Source organism: Uncinocarpus reesii, genomic scaffold, assembly GCF_000003515.1.
Source record: "Uncinocarpus reesii 1704 scaffold_1 genomic scaffold, whole genome shotgun sequence".
In the NCBI taxonomy this organism is placed as follows: Eukaryota; Fungi; Ascomycota; class Eurotiomycetes; order Onygenales; family Onygenaceae; genus Uncinocarpus; species Uncinocarpus reesii.
The window spans coordinates 7,426,760-7,444,687 of NW_003052500.1; the positions used below are offsets into that span (position 1 = coordinate 7,426,760).

General features: G+C 49.9%; 5 protein-coding genes across 5 annotated transcripts; 2 read left to right on the forward strand and 3 right to left on the reverse strand.

The window, feature by feature from the left end:
* Positions 1 to 350: 350 nt before the first annotated feature.
* UREG_02791 (uncharacterized protein) lies at positions 351 to 1,631 on the reverse strand (the record flags this gene model as incomplete). The annotated part of the gene is made up of 1 exon (XM_002543229.1): positions 351 to 1,631. The coding sequence occupies one exon, from the start codon at positions 1,629 to 1,631 to the stop codon at positions 351 to 353; it is 1,281 nt and encodes a 426-aa protein (XP_002543275.1).
* A 680-nt stretch (positions 1,632 to 2,311) lies between these two features.
* UREG_02792 (uncharacterized protein) lies at positions 2,312 to 3,884 on the reverse strand (the record flags this gene model as incomplete). Its single annotated transcript, XM_002543230.1, has 4 exons — positions 2,312 to 2,335; positions 2,431 to 2,952; positions 3,007 to 3,710; positions 3,773 to 3,884. 4 exons carry the CDS (start codon positions 3,882 to 3,884, stop codon positions 2,312 to 2,314), a joined length of 1,362 nt encoding a protein of 453 aa, XP_002543276.1.
* Positions 3,885 to 4,812: 928 nt separating this feature from the next.
* Positions 4,813 to 7,375, reverse strand: UREG_02793 (6-phosphofructokinase; the record flags this gene model as incomplete). Its single annotated transcript, XM_002543231.1, has 3 exons — positions 4,813 to 6,045; positions 6,105 to 6,453; positions 6,642 to 7,375. 3 exons carry the CDS (start codon positions 7,373 to 7,375, stop codon positions 4,813 to 4,815), a joined length of 2,316 nt encoding a protein of 771 aa, XP_002543277.1.
* A 703-nt stretch (positions 7,376 to 8,078) lies between these two features.
* On the forward strand, positions 8,079 to 10,198 carry UREG_02794 (uncharacterized protein; the record flags this gene model as incomplete). The annotated part of the gene is made up of 2 exons (XM_002543232.1): positions 8,079 to 8,347; positions 8,401 to 10,198. The coding sequence occupies 2 exons, from the start codon at positions 8,079 to 8,081 to the stop codon at positions 10,196 to 10,198; spliced, it is 2,067 nt and encodes a 688-aa protein (XP_002543278.1).
* Positions 10,199 to 10,750: 552 nt separating this feature from the next.
* Positions 10,751 to 17,734, forward strand: UREG_02795 (IMP-specific 5'-nucleotidase 1; the record flags this gene model as incomplete). Its single annotated transcript, XM_002543233.1, has 7 exons — positions 10,751 to 10,775; positions 10,841 to 10,851; positions 10,919 to 10,939; positions 11,092 to 11,239; positions 11,295 to 12,229; positions 12,953 to 13,392; positions 13,507 to 17,734. The coding sequence occupies 7 exons, from the start codon at positions 10,751 to 10,753 to the stop codon at positions 17,732 to 17,734; spliced, it is 5,808 nt and encodes a 1,935-aa protein (XP_002543279.1).
* Between the last annotated feature and the right edge of the window lie 194 nt (positions 17,735 to 17,928).

Consider the following 17,928-nt stretch of genomic DNA (forward strand, 5'->3'; position numbering starts at 1 on the left):
ATTGGATATATGACTCAAGTCGAAGCGTGCGGGTAATAACATGGGAGAAAGCCGCTCTCCTCAGTTCTCGAACTCGGAAATAGAGCACCAGGAGTAAAGGTTGACAAACTGCACAAATCAGACATGACATCACCGCTGGGAAGAATCCTAGCTGCTCTAGGAATCGTATCGAAGTTTCGTCTGAAATTAGGTAACGCTAGATGATGTACTGCTTTGGATGGAAAGTCGACGCAGTCATCGCACTGGAAGAAGGAGCCTAAGGTGAGGTCCTTTGCTCAAAGACTTCAACGAATATAAAATTGCAGAGTACTGCAATAGCAATCCGAGCCACAGTGGGAAACACGGGGCGGTCACTCAACATAGAGTTCAATAGCCTGAAAGGATATTCCGCTGGCCTTGAAAGTGTCCTCGACCCCGTTTCCAGATTTACCGACGATCCGAACTTCTTTCAGGTTTGGAAATTTTTCAGGAGCCGCGATGGCTAGGACTTCTAGACCCTCATGTTGATGTTCCTCTTGTGATCGTATGGTCAGGCGTCTGATGGACGGCGGTAATAAATTTACCAACAACGGCCCGATGGGTTCTTCGTCGTCTAAAGCGCAAGTGTGCAGGTCCAGCGACTCCAAGACCTCCATATAAGCGAGGCTCGTCATGGCTTCGCTCCCATCGAAGATACCATCCAAGGCCTCACACGCACATACGAGGTGGAGGGTCAAATGTTGCAGAGTATCTTTTCGAAGGCGTAGTAGCTCAGCTATCACCCTTGGAGTCGCTGGCCGATCATATGAGACCGTTGACCCTCCAGCTGTGAACCCGAATTTTTGCAACTTTGGAAAGCCTTGGAAGATGGCTCTGAAGCTGCTGTCGTCCAAAACGCTGTAAGTAAAGTTAACGTCGGTCACGCCATCATGAGATATCCTGTCTGATACAGCGCCCACCATATGTCCGTGAAATCGCTTCAGGGACGGAGCTGCCTCGAAGATACCTTGGATATTGTCGATGTGAACGGACAACTCGGTATCACCATGCTGGACAATAAATTCGGTAAGAAAAGGAAGTGCGGGCGGTGTGAATGATTCGGGTACATCCCAATAATATGTCTGCAGGACCAGTCGTTCGACGTTTGTAGCTTGTGCAATGGCCAGCGCAGCCAGGTTCCCCACCACGCGGTTTTCATCTTCATGGCAATAAAGGTTCTCTTCCGACCCTTCCATGGGTCGCATCGGATAGAAGTCGTTTTCATTTTTGCAATATACTTTCAGGAGCTTATTGAACATATCTGCGTCTTCAACCGTGATCTTGCAGTCGTTGAAGTCGGGGTAGGGCGCGTCAACAAGTGTCCATATATCCCCAGTGCGTAGCTCTTTGACACTCGCAGCAAGGGCGGGCTGTTTAATGAGTGTGCGCACAAGGGAGATGATTTTGCGATACCTCGCTTCCGGATAACGGTACAACTCGCGCTGCGCGACATGATGCAGCGCCTTGCAAGTGCGTGCTAGGCAAGAAAGATCATTGATGGAAGCCCAGTCAGGACTATAATACAGATCCGCTGTATATCGCGATCTGCGGGGCGCAACCACGGCCACAACCGCGTAGAGTAGTTCCAGTGGAAGGTCAGTCAACGTAGGCATGATAGCTGCCGGGCTGACAGGCGTAGAATCGACAAGGGATGCTAGATGGTTATGGGATAAAAGAAGTGAGGATAAATGCGTGGTCGAAGTGAGAGATTAGATCGATCCGTGGAGGATCTTTTCCAAAGACGAAGTTCTCCGCTGATGCCTGGAGAGAGACGCGACTTGTCCCGCACGCGATGAAACTGCGCCAACTAATAAGTACGGCTTACCTCGGGCATCATGACAAGTGGCAAGTTAATCCATCTTTACTACTCTCTCTGTCTGGAAGCTGCTGAAATTATTCTCTAACTGAAAATAAAAGCCTCAACTCGGTTGCCAGACTCAAACAACCCTTCTTGCTGATTGGAGCTGTAGGATCAAAGACGTCGCAGCAAGACCGGTTGCATTATCAGCCCCCTTCACTGGAGAATGTTGTTGGAACGCCTGCAAGGTTATCAACTTCTCATCAGAATTGCTTAACTCGAGAGCATAATCAGTGTAGAGAATACAATCACCTTAACAGCTGGTGCCTGATGCTTTGGCCTCTTTCAAATATCTTTGAAGCAGTGGAAAACCCCCCAACACTTATACATTCATCCTAGCAAGTGCTCTTTCCCATGTCATAATGAGAGATTTTACAAATGGGCGGAAAGGGAATTTTCATCTTCATGCACACCTGAATTTATCATTTCTTCCTGTCAACTCCATCCTGGGATAGCCGTCTTGAATTTTGTATAAGAAAAACATATAGAACACAATGTTGCAAGACAGGCATAATACACTATGAATGAAGAAAATACACGCCACCTAGACATACCACGATGGATACAGCCGTGATCGTCCATGCACCAGCCCTGTCCGCTGTTGTAAGGTCCCTTAATTCTGGTACTGGATCTTCGCGCACTCCGGCAGAAGGGTCGCCTTTGCTGGTGCCGCCTGTTGATTCTGTAACAGGGGGCGCCACTTTTGCAATGAGATTTGACTGGAAAACCTCCATGGCAGCCATCTGCTCTCCTACGCCGATACTGCCGTCAAATTCTCCGGTTGTCCATTTATGGCCACATGTGTCTCCATTATTACCACCTGTACAGGCTTTCGCAGCCGCTGCAGCCGAAGCACGGAGTTTGGGCATGATGAGGTCCCTCGTAAAAGGTGCGAGTTGGGTGGTTGCTGCCATCCAACGGGCGAGGTAGGCTTTGAACGACCGCTGGTCAATATCGCAGGTATTTATACCTTCGCAGGCAACTTCAAACATGATGTTAGTTTCCTCGAAGAAAAAGGTGCGAAGGCCCTCGACGATGCCTTGGACGCGGTCGCGCCAAATTTTATCACCATTGGTCTAGATGGAAAATGAGTAACTTCCGCTCCGTTATTGTCAGGAGTAAACACTTACGTAGTTGTACATATTGGCGGCTCCTAGAAGGTGCACACCGGCGTTGTACGTCCACTGGATTCGATTCAGCTCAGTGCAATTCAGTTTGTCATTTGTTCCGTCGTAGAACTGATAAGTAGGTGTTATCAAGCCAATTCTCTCGGTCCATTCCCACGATTTCGTCGCCCAGTCTGCATATGTTTGATTCCTCGTATACCGTGCCAATCTCGAGGCGATGTTGAAAAAGCAGCCATTGGAAATGGTGTTTTTATAGTTGTATCCCCTGTTTAGCGTAAAAAACTGCCATTTGAGGCCCCCACCGCAGCTCGTCGTGTCCCATCGAGGAGCCTGGGAGTTGAATACGCCCTGCGCCAGCTCTAGCCATTGTGGCTGATCAGCCGGGGGGTTCGGGAAGTTGCGCTCTGCCGCAGACATGGCAGCCATTCCCCAGAATCCTTGGTCGTCATTCCCTTCAGATTTCGTTTGGTTCCTGGGCTCGAAATTGGTTGATGGGCTGGCTTGATGGAGCATTGCTTGAATAGTGATATCATTCCAAGTGCTGTCTCCGGTGTAGTACCAGTAGTCGATCAGTGCCCCAAACATCGCGCCGGCTTCCCACCAGTAGTACGGTGCTGGTAGGTTCCCAGGCACATCGCCTGGTAAATGCCCTGTGTAGAAAACTGTCATTCCACTCGCGGCGATTTTTGCCGCCCTTTTGATGGATGCTATAGCAGAGCGAGATATCAGAAACTGTCAAGGGTAGGTCCAATTGAGCAAGAGAAAGTACCATCATCGTCCAGGTTGAGATCAATGGCAGACACAAGTGACTGCGCGCCCATTAAAGTGAGGAGCAGGAGAGAGGCCCATACTGAGTGTGAACGGCGAGACAGTAACCTCATCGCCGAGCCACCTTGTCTGAGTAACGGCGTGTAACGTGCGGGGGGTTTGACTATTGAGAATAGAATTGAATAGTTGCTAATTGCTCAGGCTGCATCAGGAACAAGCAGAGTGATTTCGACAAACGCCTTAAACAGTGCAATTGAGGTGGTGTTTGACGCGGGGAAATGACTGCGAACTGAAGGAAGTGAGCTCAGTGCTGTAGTTACTGTTGACCAGACAGCACCACTGAGCCTCTTTGTGTTGCACGGCCAGAGGTAGTTATCAAAGACCGCCTCCTGATAATATTACTCTAGGAAAATATAAAGCGAGACTGAACACTTGATATCTTGATTCAAAAGGCAACAAGAGCATCATTCACAAAGGAAAATGATGATTGCGGAACATGCCGCACCACCATGCTCTGAAGACTCCAGGCACACATTATGCCGGTTAGAAACCACCCTTGTTGCCATTAGTTTTGATCTAAAAAAAAAAAAAAAAAAAAAAATTTAGCGCCGGCGATGTTGGTTGCAGGGAGTGGAAGAATAGGGCCAACAGTCACCACGGATCCGGCGCGCACCCGAGATTGGTTTGCAAAGCGTATCTTGTCAGCCTGCAACGGTCGGCGGCGGTCGAAGAGTGTAATCCCAACGCTCCGTCGGCCGTTGGACTTGAATGTTTGAGACATCTATCCAGGATGTTACGAAGGAGTGGATACGCAACCCATGGCAGAGGCCCGGAGGGCGTGAGGCGGATGGAACGCAGCCAGACCTAAACAATTCGACAGATGGAAAAGCATTCAACCCGAGATTGTCTGCCAAGCCCACGACGGGCTAAAAAAGCAATGCGAAGGAGCTAGTTAGGATAAACGGCTGTATTCTCCAAAATACTATCAAATTCGACACCAACCTTCAAGTCTATATAAACCACGATGCCGACTACATTCAACTATCTGAGAGGTAGCTCTCTAGGCCTGATCTTGGGAGTGGCCGCAAAATGACACGGGTCGGACGTGCCGCCAGACTCCCAGCCCTCGTCATCGGACAGTTGGAACTTGCCCTCCTTGCTGTCCGCAGGCCGTCCGCTGAGCGTATCGACCAGATGTCGCAACTTCATCCAGAATTCGTTTCGTGGACGTCGATGCTCCCAGTCAGTATCCGTCGCCTCCAGGCCATCCTCGCCGGACATTGGGCCAAAGACAACCTCACTGCCTCGGATACCGATCACAACGCTCGACATCTCATCAGCTGCAATTTCTTCACCGCTGCGCCCCGCGAATGATTCGAGATGCTGGATGCAGCGGAGCGCAAGACGGAGTGCACGGATCCGGTCCATCGGTGATGGTTTTCCGCCCTGTTGGAAATGCCCAGGCACAGCTGCGCGAGACTCGAAACGGCCCTTCGCCTCTTCTTTGATCATATCCGCGATGACTTGTGTGGTATACGTGCCAGAAGCTTTCTCGTTGCGAAGAATGACCTTACCCGCATGACTCGCGCCCCGGTCGGTCGCAAAGTTGTGGCGAAGGTATTCGATGTCGCGAGCGAGCATTTTGATATCGATTCCTTCCTCGGGGATGTAGACTGCATAAGCTCCCACTGCCAATCCAGCCATCACAGCGATATACCCAGAACGGCCGCCTTGAGTCTCAATCACGAATACTCGGCGACGCGAAGAAGAAGCGGATTGCCGGATCACGTCGCAAAAATTCACCAGTGTATTGAGGCAAGTATCGCTGCCCAGTGAGTATTCTGTGCCAGGAACATTATTTGAAATAGTAGCAGGGAGCACCACAATGGGGATTCTCAACGAGGCGTAATCTTTTCTTGCTTGTCGAAGCTGGCTTGCTGCAGTAAAGGCTTCGAACCCTCCTATTATAAACAGAGCGTCGAATTTGTATAGCTCGAAGCAATGTGCGGTCGTTGGCATATCTTCAGAGGGAAGACCTCGATTCGTCCCAATCTCGGAGCCACCCTCGTTTACCCAGGAATCTGACTCCAACCAGTCTACCTCGCGAACGGAGCCCAGTGGCTTATCAGCATGATGACGGCACAACCCAGGGAACCCGTTATAAATGGCAACGGGAGTATGTCCTCGAGCAATGCAATAGGCCACTGCCGCTCTAGTTGCAGGATTCATGCCGCCGGCCGGGGCACCAACGTGAATAATCGCAATGCGCATTCGCTACAATCAACTACGGTTAATTCAAGAAGCTCTTAGCGCCAACATGCCTGGTCACATACCTTCTCTGGGGCAAGCAGCATCTTGGGATGATGCGGAGTGGTCGTGTTGATGTAAGCCCTGTGGTAAGCTTTAAATTCTGAATCTCGAAGCTGCATAGCCTCCTCAAAGCCCTTTTCGTCTACACATTTTGCGACTCTCTTAGTAGCCTCAACAGCTTCTATTAAGGAGCCCCTTTCAATTTTGTTCTCGCGAATTGTGATGATAGGGGATGGAGAATCAGGCGTTGCTTCGAGCACGGCTCTCACAGCTTCAGTTCCCTGGAGGGTTGCGAGCCATCTATCGTAAGCACACGCGGCGCCACCCCTCTGCGTATGTCCCAGGACTGTGACGCGGGTGTCAAGCTTGAGTCTGTTGCTTAGAATATCTTTGACTGCATCAGAGGTAATTTTGTTCAAGCTCCTGTCCTGGGCACCTTCAGCAACGATGACGATTGTTCGACGTTTACCTCGTCGTCGATTCTATTACAAGTTAGTACATATCAGAAACGCAAGCCTGTCGGATATGTGATTTAGCGTGCCTGGGTAATAATGTCACACATGTCATCTTCCCAACCGTCCCGCGGAGGCATCTCGGGGATAAATAGCCAGTCAGCACCTGTACTAATGGCAGACATGAGGGCAAGCCAGCCGCAATGTCTTCCCATCACCTCAATGACAAAACCACGTTGATGGGAAGCGGCGGTGTCGAAAACTTCGTCAACGGCCTCGCAGATACGATGCAATGAGGAATAGCACCCGATAGTAGCATCCGTGGTCGACATGTCATTGTCAATCGAGCCCACTAAGCCCACGATGTTCAAGGTCTTATATGGTGCAACTTGGTTGGCGGTAAGGTCACCGTTCTGGACAAGCTCATCGAGCAAGCCAGGCCATTCGGAGCGAAAGACGTCTGCGCCGGTCAAACTGCCGTCTCCTCCACAAACAATAAGGGCGTCGATCCCCCTTATGACCATGTTCCTTGCGGCTTGCAGGCGGCCTGCTCTTTGCATAAAGGACTTGCATCGAGCTGAACCGATGAGCGTACCGCCGCGAGACAACCAACCGCGAACGTCTTCCCAATGCATCCGTCGGATCAAATCGCCGCCCTGGACAAGGCCTTCGTAGCCTTCATGGATAGCGTACGCTTCGCACTTGCAATGAATCGACATCCGGATCACCGCACGCACGACACCGTTCATACCAGGAGCGTCTCCGCCACTGGTGAGAACGGCAATGCGGCGCCGCTTGGCCAGGGGGACCGTCAAGTGTCCGGAGGGAGCAGAGGATGCCATTGCAGCTCAAGTTTTGCTGTTTATGCCGATTGGCGAGCTTTTGAGGTGGGAGATGGCAGAGTCGCGGGGTTCGAGGAGTAGAGGAAGTCGTTAAAGTTTCGTGAGCTCAAGCTGGGAAGCTCCCCGCTAAGTCACTTGCGCTGGCCCAAAGAAAACCTTGGAATTGAGGTGAACCAAACCTTGCTCAAAGAAATGTTAGTGATAGCTTGAGATTTTTGTTGGGTGGTTGAGGGGTCAGTGAGAGAGCTTAAAGGGAGAAATATGCCGCAGAACGATCGGATCCGGAGGGGCAAAAGGTCAGCCTACTATGTGAGATCTAGCCTGATTATTATTCCAGCCTGCAGTCACTTTGTTGTCACCCTTGGCACGCTTTAATGATCCTGGGCAGCGGTGAGACGGGCCGAAGAGAGTTTGGCTTCCCCAATAATGAGGCCTTGTATGATTCTCATCTCTCGTTTCTGTCTTGGGCTTGATGTCGATGTTTGTCCCAATGACAGCCCCTCTCGCTGCTCAGCGCAGGTCTTGGCGGGTGATGTCACACCGGCTTCTAGAACCCCGACCCTGGTTAGCGTAATTATGTAATAGCTACGGTGCTAGTGATGGTTTATTTCGACGAGGGTCACGTGGTAGCTCCCAACCTGATGCTGTGGCTCTCAATCTTTGTCTTGACAACACCATGGCGGATTGAGTACCTACTACTAGGATGTCGGAAAGACTTACCTTACCACTCCGGCCCACACAGCAAAGGGCACATCGGGAGGACGACCTTGCGATCAAAATCGCTCAGATCAACGCCCAACGAGGGTCTTTTCGAGATGTGACCGAGGCAAGCCTTCTGGCGGAGATTGAAGCTGCACGTACTGCGGGAGAAAATGAGGATGAGGAAGTTGATATGAGAAAGAGTGAGGATGAGGAGCAAAATAGGGAAGAGAAACTCTTCAGGAGCCGTCTCGAGATTTCTCAATTCGCCATGTTAGTATTGTCTCGGTTACCACCAGGTGAGATACTGATTTGCAATTATTTAGGAATGCGCATATGGAGGCAACCTACGCGCTCGAGTTTATTTCTCTACTTTTGTCCAAATTTACTCCCCGCCAAGCAGAAACGTCCATGTCCCCGCTCCTCAAACAGAAAGTACCGCTTGGATCTCTAGCAATCGACCGTACAAAACCACCCGAACAGTCGGAATCTCAGAAGAGAGATATAAGCGCTGTGTCACGCGGATGGAAATTGGAAAGTCTCGATGCTGCAGCGAGCAAGCTACTTCAGTCAGCGGAAAGGTTGGAGGAAGATATTGCCGCCGAAACGAAATACTGGGCTGAGGTCCTGAAGATTAAGCAAGAGGGCTGGAAGGTATGCAAACTACCTCGTGAGAGGCAAACCCTTGGAGTCCACTTTGGATCCCTTGAATCTGCGCCGATTTTCCGAGACAGGGGCCTTGCGGCGTTTCGGAAGGGAGAAGGGGAACGGTTGTTTCTAGACCGGGGAGTACAAACGAAACCACCACAGGTTGTCCGTATACGAATCCGGGAAGGGGACCGAACCGTAGCAGTATCTGTTCCGGCAGCTCCCAGGAAGGATGAATCCCTTGCTTGTCAAATCCGTGAGGCTCGAGATAGTCTCTTTGAAGAAGAGTTATTCTATGAATTAAACCGAGAAGCACGCGTGCTGCTCCAGCACGGAGTTGAAATTAGGCGGAATTCAATCAAATTCCATGCTGACGATACCAAACAAGTACATATTGACCTGGTTGGATTTGATGAGGAACCTCCTGATATAGAGACGGATTCAGATCCTTTTGATAGCATCCTGGCCCACTCAATTGCAATGTCTTTCCGCATCCTCCTTTGCTATGCCCATCGCGAAAATTATCGTCGCCGCACGAGCCTGCCTCCGCCTTTGACCCCCAATAAGAGGCCGAATCCAGAATACAAGATCTTACGGCCTGTTTTGTCATATCTTCAGCACAGGTCGCATTACCGGTGGTTTACGTCATTGTTTGAAAATATAACAAGCACTCTTCAATCCGCTGGACTAAAGTGCAATTACACCGTGTATCCCTTACTGAAGCCTTCACGAAGTCACTCCGAACAAACACAACCGCCCATAGTCCTTTCATACCTTGAAAAGTTTATAGGCACCCTTACCAATCCTATGGAGTCATTCCTTCGTTGCACCCTTGTCTCGCAAACTTCAGTGGTTAAGATGCGCATTAGGACCAACGTCAACCCGAATGGCCTTGGGTCAGAATTTGACCTTGTCAGCAATCTCTGCCATTTCCCTGCGCAACAATCCCCTTTCCGCTTTGGGCTTCGGGAGGATGCTCGTAAGCTGATCTTATATCTTTTTACGTTGGATCTTGTTCATTTAGTTCCACCTCTTGGGAAACCTGCAGACACTACTAGCAGCCTGAATATTCCGATTGCTGGGCTTGCAAAGCCTCGATATTTAGCAGAGGAAGAGGGCCTCGAGGACGGTGAATTTGTTAGGTCGCCAACCCAGAAACCGGACAAAACATGTTTATTACCCTGGCAACCGACATTCCCTCAAAATGGTGAGCTAACTGCGTACTCCCCGGCGCATCGCCGCACAAAAAAGTTACGCATTCAGCTTGAAGATGGTCAACTACATCTGCAATGTTCCTGGGCAGGGCGTGGAGGAAACTCTGCGGAAGAAAAGCAACAACAACCTGGAGAGATATCTTTCGCATGGCGCGCTGCTGATATACGAGACGAAGCAGCAGATGCTTCCAGGGTCTCATTTCACCAGGCAGTAGAGATTCTAGGGAAGGAAGATGCAGATCAACCCGTTCAAGACGTTTAGGCCCCATAATTAATACCTAGGCGACATATTTAGCTTGTGGATAATAGAACAATAATGCATGAATACATCAATGAGCATCAAGACTAGTGCATAAAAAAGTACCAGGGACATCAAGCTCAAGGCGACTCCAAATTCCAATTTACCTGGCGGCGGTCAGCTCCGTTCGGCCTCAGCCGTTAGTTAAGCAGCTGCCCTGAGTTGGACGTGAGCCAGTGGCGGGGACACAGGGCCTCTGGGGGCATCGGGGCCAATAACGAAACCAAGTGCCCTGGATGGTGGCGTGCCAACACCCCCACAGTGGTCAGGCATCACGGGACTCATTCGGTCTCGGGAGCTCAAAGCGGGCGAGCTCTCCAGTATTACTTCATATGTTAAGATCCCATTGATTCCAACGTCCTGCTTTGCGGATTCAGATACCCAGGGCGCGAGTTCGTACTCAGTAATCTAGCAAGTTAATCAAAAACGACTCGAAAGCTTGCTACAGTCCCTCCTTTCACCATCTAGATAGTTAGCAAAACACCTCTCGGCCTAAACCGGTGTGCATCGTAGACCATGACGACACGGTACCGGGTTGAATGTGAGTTGCATTTCATTGAATAGTTCGAAATTCGCATTCATGCTAAATTGATGTCTGCAAACTAGACGCTTTGAAGGTGAGTTGTATGATTAGCCCCCGGGCAGGTACTGCTTGCATTTTGACTGACATGCCATTCGCCGCAGTCCCATCGAAGGGATCAACTGGTAAGTTGGAACCAAAAAGGGTATCTTTTTGTTGCACTCACTCGTGACTGATGCATGCCATATATGAAAACTAGATTGAATGGATTAAGGTGCAGTATTCATTATAGCTTTGCTCTAATCTCGAATATATGGGTCGCTAATTATGGATATAGGGACTGCTTGCTGTCCCTTTTGTGCTGCATTCACAACCTGCAGCCATATACAACGAGCACAGCCAGAACCTTGTCTATCTTGCAGAGCGTACGCATGATCGATATGTTGAGATTATGCGAGATGTTGAGCATCTAATCAACGACCATAGTATGCCTCTATAACCCCAAAACCACCCTTATTCTGTGGCTGATGTGATTAACAGTTAAGCATCAAAATTCGGGCACAAGTGGCCGGTCAACCTTGAAGATGTTGATTCCTTCTGTGGGCACGTTCTTTACGCCGCTACTACTCGAAGAGGCATTTGAGTATCAGGATAAAAAACGGTTCATTAGTAGCCGGCGATTTGTCCCACCGTCATTCAATGACATCCGCTTAACATTGAATACAGCCCAGCTGATGGGCCTTGTTCGTCGCAGCCAGGTGCAATTGATCACTTTCGACGGAGATGTAACACTCTATGAAGACGGTGCCTCACTAACGCCAGACAACGAGGTTATATCTCGCATCATTCGTTTACTAGGACAAAACAAGCAAGTTGGTATCGTGACCGCGGCCGGATATGTTAGCGCAGACAAGTATTATGACCGGCTGCATGGTTTGTTGGACAGGATCCAGGGCGCGACGGAGTTGACGGCTACCCAAAAGAAAAGCCTAATAATACTCGGCGGCGAGAGCAACTTTATGTTCGAATTTGATCCTGATTCTCCTCATCGATTGAGCTGGGTGCCGCGAAGCCAATGGTTGTTGGAGGAGATGAAGGCTTGGACAGAGGAAGATATCAAGGAGTTGCTTGACGTTGCCGAAGCTGCTCTTCGTGATTGCGTCTCGAATTTGAATTTACCAGCCTCGATTCTCCGCAAGGAGCGAGCAGTGGGAATATACCCTCTTGAAGGGCACAGGATGCACCGTGAGCAACTAGAAGAAACAGTCCTTGTCGCCCAGCAGACGGTCGAAACATCTGCTGTCGGACGCCGGCTGCCCTTCTGCGCTTTCAACGGTGGAAATGACGTTTTTGTCGACATTGGCGATAAATCCTGGGGTGTTCTTTGCTGCCAGACCTACTTTGGCGGCATTGACAGATCCAAGACACTGCATATCGGTGATCAATTTCTGTCTGCTGGCGCAAACGATTTCAAGGTATGATGGCCCCGTGGGACATTGATAGGAAAGCTAATGTGCGGTTTGCATAGGCTCGACTGGCGTGCACGACCGCATGGGTATCCAATCCAGGTGAAACGGTGCAGTTGCTGGATGAGCTTGCGATGTTAGAGGGTAACTACTGAATAAGTCAAGAGCAGGTTAGTCGTCGTTAGTTGTATGGTTATGGGGTATATGGGTATTATCCATCATTGCTGTCTTCGGGAGAGTTGTACATCATACACTGTAGGAATCATATGAACCTCGCCTTTAGCTATCGATGGTGTCAATTTAATCCTTGTCTCACCCGCTATTGGAGTGCCTGTCTTGGCGCTGACGTAATTTTCCACCCCATCTCATAACTAGTGCTCCTCATTAACCATCGCAAGTCGCGGGAGACGGCAAACGGACAAATGAGACGCCCAACTTCACACCCATGCGTTGCCCTGGATCTCAGAGTTGCCCATGTTCCTGTTGAGAATCACCGCTGTCTAACGAGGCCACCATCGTGACCTCAGCCCAACCAACAAGCCCACCGATCCCCACCACGTTTTGTGTTCCAGGTTGGCTTTTCGTCAGTGGGACCCGGCCAGCAAGCCATGGTTGACGCTGCAAAACGAGAAGTGAAGCCGGCTTAGCGCAACCTCAATGATGAGCGAATTCCCGACAAATGACAGTGCGCCATAACATCACTTTGTTTTCATTCGAAAAATAAGCGCTGAGGTCATGGCCGAGAATCCTGCGGCTGTGGCGCCAGACCGGCCAGCCTCGCATCTCATCTCGTCCCCTGGCAGTGACGCAGGTGGTCTTCGGTCCCCCCAGATCGCTTCCATCTCATCTTCGACGGCGAGTTCCCCGACCGATGCCTGGAATCCAGACCCACTCACGTCTTCCCGGCCTGTCTTTTCTTTTTCTACCTCCCTGCCGCCCTGCCCCTCCCCCGCGACGTCTTCTTGCCCTACCATCTCTCCTCCCGATCTTCTTCAGGGCATTGTACCTCAACTTGCAATGGCGTCCTATATCGGGCGTTTCCTTCTCTACCTCTTCCAGGTGGTGCCCAGCCTGCTCTACTGGGTTATCACTTTCAGCACCATCACAGTCCCTACCGCGCTGTTTACCCTCTTCTCCATGAGCCTGACTTTCACCATGAATTTTACAACTTTGTGAGTGCCATTATATATTGAATCCGGCAGGAAAGTGGTCAATTGACTCCGGTATGGCTGTGCTAACTCTCTATGAAGACTAATAATAGTGTTACTCTTCGTTTCTACGATCAGTTGGTTTATTCGCTATCGATTCCTTAATATCTACTCCCGTCTGCCTCCAGAACCCCAAAGAAAAGAACCAGAAATAGATTTATTCCCCGATTCGCAAGATGGCGATTCAAAACCAGGATTGTCAAATTACCTAGACGAGTTCCTTAGCGCAATAAAAGTGTTCGGTTATCTAGAGCGGCCAGTGTTCCATGAGCTTACGCGAACAATGCAAACACGCAAGTTGATTGCGGGAGAAACCCTGCTACTAGAAGAAGAGAAAGGCTTTTGCTTGGTTGTTGACGGGCTAGTCCAAATCTTTGTCAAATCCATGCAGGAAAGGCATGATGATCGAGATGGTGGCCCGGTGGATGAGATGGTGGAAGATTCAGCTGAAGAGGACGATGGGCTCCGGCGTCGAGGCCACCAAGGCTACCAGTTGTTGACGGAGGTGAAAAATGGCGCATCCATGTCGTCACTGTTCTCAATTCTCTCCCTCTTCAGTGAGGACGTCAAATTACGACACACCGAGGATATGGAATCCAGTTCTTCCAGTTTTGTTGGCACTAATGTTCCGGGCCCTGAATCACTCCCGATGAGCCCAGCACCGCTTATGGAAAGTCCAATGAGATCGAACTTCTCAGATCAACGAGATATCTCGGCACAACTAGCCGGAGGCGCATTACCCAAGGTCCCTCCGTTAGTCTTGGAGGGCAGTCCGGGGCAGCATCCAAAACATCATGGCCACAAACGTACAAGGCCTTCGAAGCTTAAAAGGGAGAAATCTGTCCACCCCGACATTTTGGCTAGAGCAATGGTGGATACCACCATCGCTATTATTCCGGCCAGCGCTTTCCGACGCTTGACTAGAGTTTATCCAAAGGCTACTGCACACATTATACAAGTGATCCTTACGAGACTTCAAAGGGTCACCTTTGCTACTGCTCACTCATACCTCGGACTGACTACGGAGGTCTTGAGCATTGGGAAACAAATGACCAAATACACTTCCTTCGATCTCCCCAATCATCTACGCGGAGCTGCATTGGATCATCTCAAGGACAAATTCACAAAGGAGAAGGAAAGATTGGGCCCGGAAGATGGAGCTAAAGGAATTGCGCTTCACAATCCAGCTGCTAACCGGAGAAGACGTTCAAGTAGCTCCCTTAGAAAAGATGCCGCAATCCATGCTAAGTTTACAGCTGTACGTGGTAAAGGGACTAGTCCCAATGGTCCTCGCTATGGTGACCATGAGTCTACTGGTGTTAGCCCCGGCGACTTGTTATCTACCATTCAACTTTCACGATTTGGCCCTCGATATGGAAGTGAACGTTTGAACGGCAGAAGTGTATTTTACGACGCAACCTCTGGTTTGAAAAGCCCCGCTGAAGGCCCGCCCAGTCCGTTGGCTACTGCTGGCCAGCCGCTCTTCAAACTGCCGGCCCAGAACGTTAGCTTTCAAAGGCAGGACGCATTGGATCAAGATGCCCTCTTCCGCGAATCCATTCTGGATTGCATGATGAAAGCATTAGGTCTGACGGGAAGCACCACAGATGCATTGCGTAAAGCTCAGAACTCGGGTGACGCGTCTCCGCAGCTAGTGTCCTACGACTCGCGCCGCCAGAAAGCTGTTTTCAATAATGCGTTTGGTTTTATAGACCCGTATGATGGTTTATGTGACGGAGATTCGGAATCTCTCATGTCAATGTCGGTTACATCAGCAGGCGGCACCTCTCCGATCCATAGCCTTCGATTAGAGCTGCAAGACGAGATTGAGATAGTTTATTTCCCGAAAGGCTCAGTTCTTGTTGAGCAAGGGGAGAGAAATCCGGGCCTATATTATGTCATTGATGGGTTCCTAGATGTCGGTATCCCTGTCAATGAAAAGGGCGAAGATCTCATTGGTTCTTCCCGTGGACCAACAGCGGAAGACCTTTTGCTGCCGATAACAGGGGCTGTTGGCAATGCCTCTCGAGTATCAACGACGCTTGGCAGCGGGCAATTTCAGAGGAAGAAAGCCTCCAGGCGTTCGCTATATATGGTAAAACCTGGCGGGATCGAAGGATATATTGGGTCTATAACATCATATCGATCTTTTACCGATGTCACTGCGAAGACAGATGTCTATGTCGGATTTCTTCCGCGTACTGTTCTTGAGAGAATTGCTGATCGATATCCTTTGGTTATGCTTACAATGGCAAAGCGACTAACGACTGTCCTGCCGCGCTTGATTCTGCATATTGATTTCGCCCTTGAATGGGTGCAAGTCAACGCTGGCCAAGTAATATACCATCAAAGTGATGAGAGCGACGCTATTTACATCGTCCTCAACGGTCGACTTCGGTCTGTCTTGGATAAGGGTGATGGAAAAGTTAGCGTTGTCGGCGAGTATGGTCAAGGTGACAGCGTTGGTGAATTAGAAGTCATGACAGAGTCGACACGTCCGGCAACACTGCATGCAATTCGTGATACGGAATTAGCAAAGTTCCCACGAACGCTTTTTAATAGCCTTGCTCAGGAACATCCCGGTATCACTATTCAAATATCAAAGTTAATAGCCCAGAGAATGCGGCATATAATAGATAACCCACTTGAGAGAGGTGGCGACAAAGGAAGCCCAGACAGTGCGAAAACGACCACGTCAACGCTGAATTTACGAACTGTCGCGGTTCTCCCGGTTACGGCTGGCATTCCGGTTGTAGAGTTTGGAAACAGGCTTCTAAATGCATTTAGTCAGGTCGGAGTGACCAACGGGGTTACATCTCTACACCAGGCCGATATTTTGAACCACCTTGGGCGCCATGCTTTCAGCAAGATGGGTAAACTTAAACTCGCCCAATACCTTGCTGACCTTGAAGAGAGATACGGAATGGTTCTTTACATTGGCGATACGAGCGTGAATGCACCCTGGACGCAGACCTGTATCAGCCAAGCGGATTGTATCCTTCTTGTTGCGGTTGCTGAAGGCTCACCCGCTATTGGTGAATATGAGCGCTTCCTCCTTGGTATGAAGACGACAGCGAGAAAGGACCTTGTTCTATTGCATGTTGAAAGATACTCCCCGCCGGGTCTTACCAGACAATGGCTGAAAAATCGCATGTGGATCAACGGTGGCCACCATCATATCCAAATGGCGTTTAGGCTCACCGCTGAGCCCGTCCATCCAGAAACCAAGCGCTTGGGTGCGGTACTAAAACAACGAGTGCAGGTTATCCAAGCGGAGATTCAAAAGTACACTTCTCGAAGGATCAGGCAAACGCCAGTTTACTCTACATCTACTCCCTTTAAAGGTGATTTTTTCCGTCTCGCACGTCGCCTATGTGGCAAGTCTGTGGGCATTGTGTTAGGCGGCGGGGGCGCTAGGGGAATTGCGCATATTGGCGTGATTAAGGCATTGGAGGAAGCCGGTATTCCAATCGATATTATCGGAGGAACATCCATCGGATCGTTTATTGGCGGGTTATACGCGCGAGACGCGGACGTCGTTCCCGCATATGGCCGTGTAAAGAAATTCGCCGGGCGTATGGCCAGTATGTGGCGATTCGCATTGGACCTCACATACCCATCAGCTTCGTATACCACGGGTCATGAATTTAACCGCGGAATTTTCAAAGCGTTTGGAAACAGCCACATTGAGGATTTTTGGCTGGAGTTCTACTGCAATACGACCAATATCAGCAAGTCTCGAAACGAGTTCCATTCATCTGGGTACGCTTGGCGGTATGTCCGTGCTTCGATGTCGCTTGCGGGATTACTGCCTCCACTCTGCGATGAAGGCAACATGCTCCTTGACGGTGGGTATGTGGACAACCTCACTGTTGCACGGATGAAATCTCTCGGTGCAGACGTGATATTTGCCGTGGATGTCGGCTCTATTGATGACAATACACCGCAAGGATACGGCGACTCGCTGTCCGGTTTCTGGGCACTAGTCAACAGATGGAACCCATTTTCATCTCTCCCTAACCCCCCAACGCTCTCTGAGATTCAAGCCCGTCTTGCATACGTCTCATCCGTAGATGCATTGGAGCGCGCAAAAACGATGCCCGGGTGTCTGTACATGAGACCACCCATCGATGCGTTCGGGACGCTTGAATTTGGAAAATTCGACGAGATTTACCAGGTTGGATATAAGTTTGGCAAGGAGTTCTTGGAGCGGTTGAAGAACGAGGGTGGATTGCCGATCCAGGAGGAAACGGAGGAGAAAAAGAAGCTGAGACGGACCATGGCACCAAGACGAGCAAGTATCTGAGGCGAGTGCGAAAGGGCTCTGGGCAAAACACTTTAATGTATATACTAAATACCCCATGTGCGTGTAAGGATACATGATTTATCAGAAAATGAGAACATATTCCGAAGCTACTCTTCTTGTTTTCGTCTCCTGTAGTAATGGAATGACCGCTTAGCTGCAGTTGAATAGCGAGGAGTGGTAACGTAATCAGACTC